Source organism: Eimeria mitis, genomic scaffold (assembly GCF_000499745.2).
Source record: "Eimeria mitis Houghton genomic scaffold, Emh_scaff3805, whole genome shotgun sequence".
Lineage (NCBI taxonomy): Eukaryota > Apicomplexa > Conoidasida > Eucoccidiorida > Eimeriidae > Eimeria > Eimeria mitis.
The window spans coordinates 3220-5482 of NW_024015293.1; the positions used below are offsets into that span (position 1 = coordinate 3220).

At 61.8% G+C, this 2263-nt stretch overlaps 1 protein-coding gene across 1 annotated transcript; it reads left to right on the forward strand.

Moving 5' to 3' along the window:
* Nucleotides 1-688: 688 nt before the first annotated feature.
* EMH_0069710 (uncharacterized protein) lies at nt 689-1982 on the forward strand (the record flags this gene model as incomplete). The annotated part of the gene is made up of 2 exons (XM_038022640.1): nt 689-1839; nt 1931-1982. 2 exons carry the CDS (start codon nt 689-691, stop codon nt 1980-1982), a joined length of 1203 nt encoding a protein of 400 aa, XP_037878494.1.
* Nucleotides 1983-2263: the final 281 nt, after the last annotated feature.

A 2263-nucleotide genomic window follows, 5' to 3' on the forward strand; every position in this document is an offset into this window, starting at 1 on the left:
ACACCTGAACAATATGCTGCTGCTGCAGTTGCTGCTGAAGCTGCTGCCTCGGTTTCTGCTGCTGCTGCTGAGGCAGCCGCTGCTGTCGTCGCAGCAGCAGCAGCAGCAACAGCAGCAGCAGCAGCAGCAGCAGCAGATGTCGTGGCTGTGTGCTGAGTTGTCTTGGCGTTAGAGTGTGTGTATTCCCCCTCAATAAAAAAAATAATAAATTTAGTTTGCATGCGTTTTGTTATATTTCTCTTGTTTGTCTCTGTTGAGCAGAAAGGGTACAGTGATGCTGGGGGCCCCTGCAGGGGCCCCCAGCATCTCGGGGCCTCTTGGGGCTGTTGTGCTGCTGCTGCTGCTGCGCTGCAGCAGCAGACTGTGCCTTTGTTGTGTTGTTAGCTGCTGCATTTATTTTCTTTATTCTCTTCTGCTGCAGCTATTTATACTTAGGGGGCCCCCTATATATATATATTAACTCCTAAACCCCTGGGGGCCCCCACGATCCCCTTCTTGGGGGCCCCCCGACCCACCCCCTTCTCCACGATATCAAGGGGCCCCTGGGGGCCCCCCTGACCCCCCCACTGTCTCCGTGGGCCCCCCGCTGCCTCAGGGGCCCCCTAGTTCAGCTGCCTCTTTCAGTACCCTGTTTTCTCCCGGGGGGCCCCCCGGCTCAGGGGCCTCCTCCAGGGGCCCCCCACTGACGATGGGGGCCCAGGGCCTCATAGATGTTGCAGCTGATGGCTCGCACGTGCATCAGGTTCTCTTTGCTGCTCTTATACAGGGTGGGGGCCCCTGCCTGGTGTTGCTGTTGCCCCGCAGTGTGAAGGTATATATCTTAACAGAAAAAGGGGGGGCCCCCAAGGGCCCCCTGGGGGGCCCCCAACAGGAAGGGGCCCCCGAGGGGGGCCCCCATGATAACAGCAGCAGCAGTACCCTCGATCTACCCCTTCGCTTTCTCTGTGAAACACAGCTCAACTACCCAGCAATCTCTGCTGCTGTTCTCCCCTGCAGCAGAGCAGCACAGCTGGGGGCCCCCCGGGGCCCCCTGACCCCTGAGGAGTTTCTTGGCTCATCAGAGTATGGGGGGCCCCAGGGGGCCCCCATGGGGGCCCCTGATCTGCTGCTGCTGCTGCTAGGAGAGTACCGCGCAGTCGTGATGGGGTACGACCCCTCCTTGGGGGCCCTCCGTACCCTCAGCCTTCACTGCTTCTCTGAGCTGGGGCCCCGTGCTGCTGCTGTCAATGCCTTTCTGCAGGGGCCCCCCAGCATAAAGCTAGTAGAGGAGGGGCCCCCAGCTCTCACAGATCTGGGGATGGGGGGCCCCGATGGGGCCCCCTCGTTGCCTGCAGGGCAGCAGACTGTTGCTGCAGTCAAGTCTATCTGCAGTACCCTCGTCTTCGATATGCAGCCTTATGCCCAGGGGGGCCCCCAGGGGGGCCCCTATGGGGGGCCCCCAGGGGGCCCCATGGGGGCCCCAGGGGGGCCCCCTGCGAGGAGTTTTGTCGCGCTGCTGAGCGTTGATCTGCTGCACATTGTTTGCCTTCATCTTCTTGTTAGTGAGGCGGAGCTACCTTCTCCTGGTGGCCCCACAGCAGCAGCAGCAGCGGCTGCTGCTGCTGCTGCTGCAGCAGCTGCTGCTGCTGCTGCATCAGGTGAGGAAGCTGCTGCTAGTCTGTCTGGGTCGCCTGCAGCAGCTGCTGGGTTCACGCCACCTGCGGAGACTCCGCTGCAGGCAGCCTTTGCTGCTGCTGCTGCTGCTGCTGCAGCAGCAAAAGGCAGCGGGGGGCCCCGCAGAGCCTCTCGTACGGTTCACTGGAGCCCTGAGGGGGGCCCCCCTTGTGGGGGGCCCCCAGGGTACGATAGGGGCCCCCAAGGTGGTGCTGCAGGGGGGGTACAGCAGAGCAGCACAGTTCCGCCAGTAGCGTTTCTTGCTGCTGCAGTGCAGCGGCAGCAGCAGCACCAGCAGCAGCAACAGCAGCAGGCAGCAGAAGAGCTAGAGAACCTCGAAGCCGTTGCAGGGGCCCCCGTGTCTCCTGTTGGGGGAGTTATGGGTACTGGGGGGGGGGCCCCCGCTGTGTGGGGCCAACACAACGTGCTGAGCTCAGCTGTCTCTGTCTCCTCTTGTTTTTTTTTGTCTCTTCTTGAGGATTTGTCTCTGCCTGCTAGTACCGAAGCAGCAGTAGCTGGTGCAGCAGCAGCAGCACCAACAGCAGCATTTGCTGCAGGTGATTTTGTAGGAGCGAGTGCAGCAGCAACAGCAGCAGCAGCAGCAGCAGCA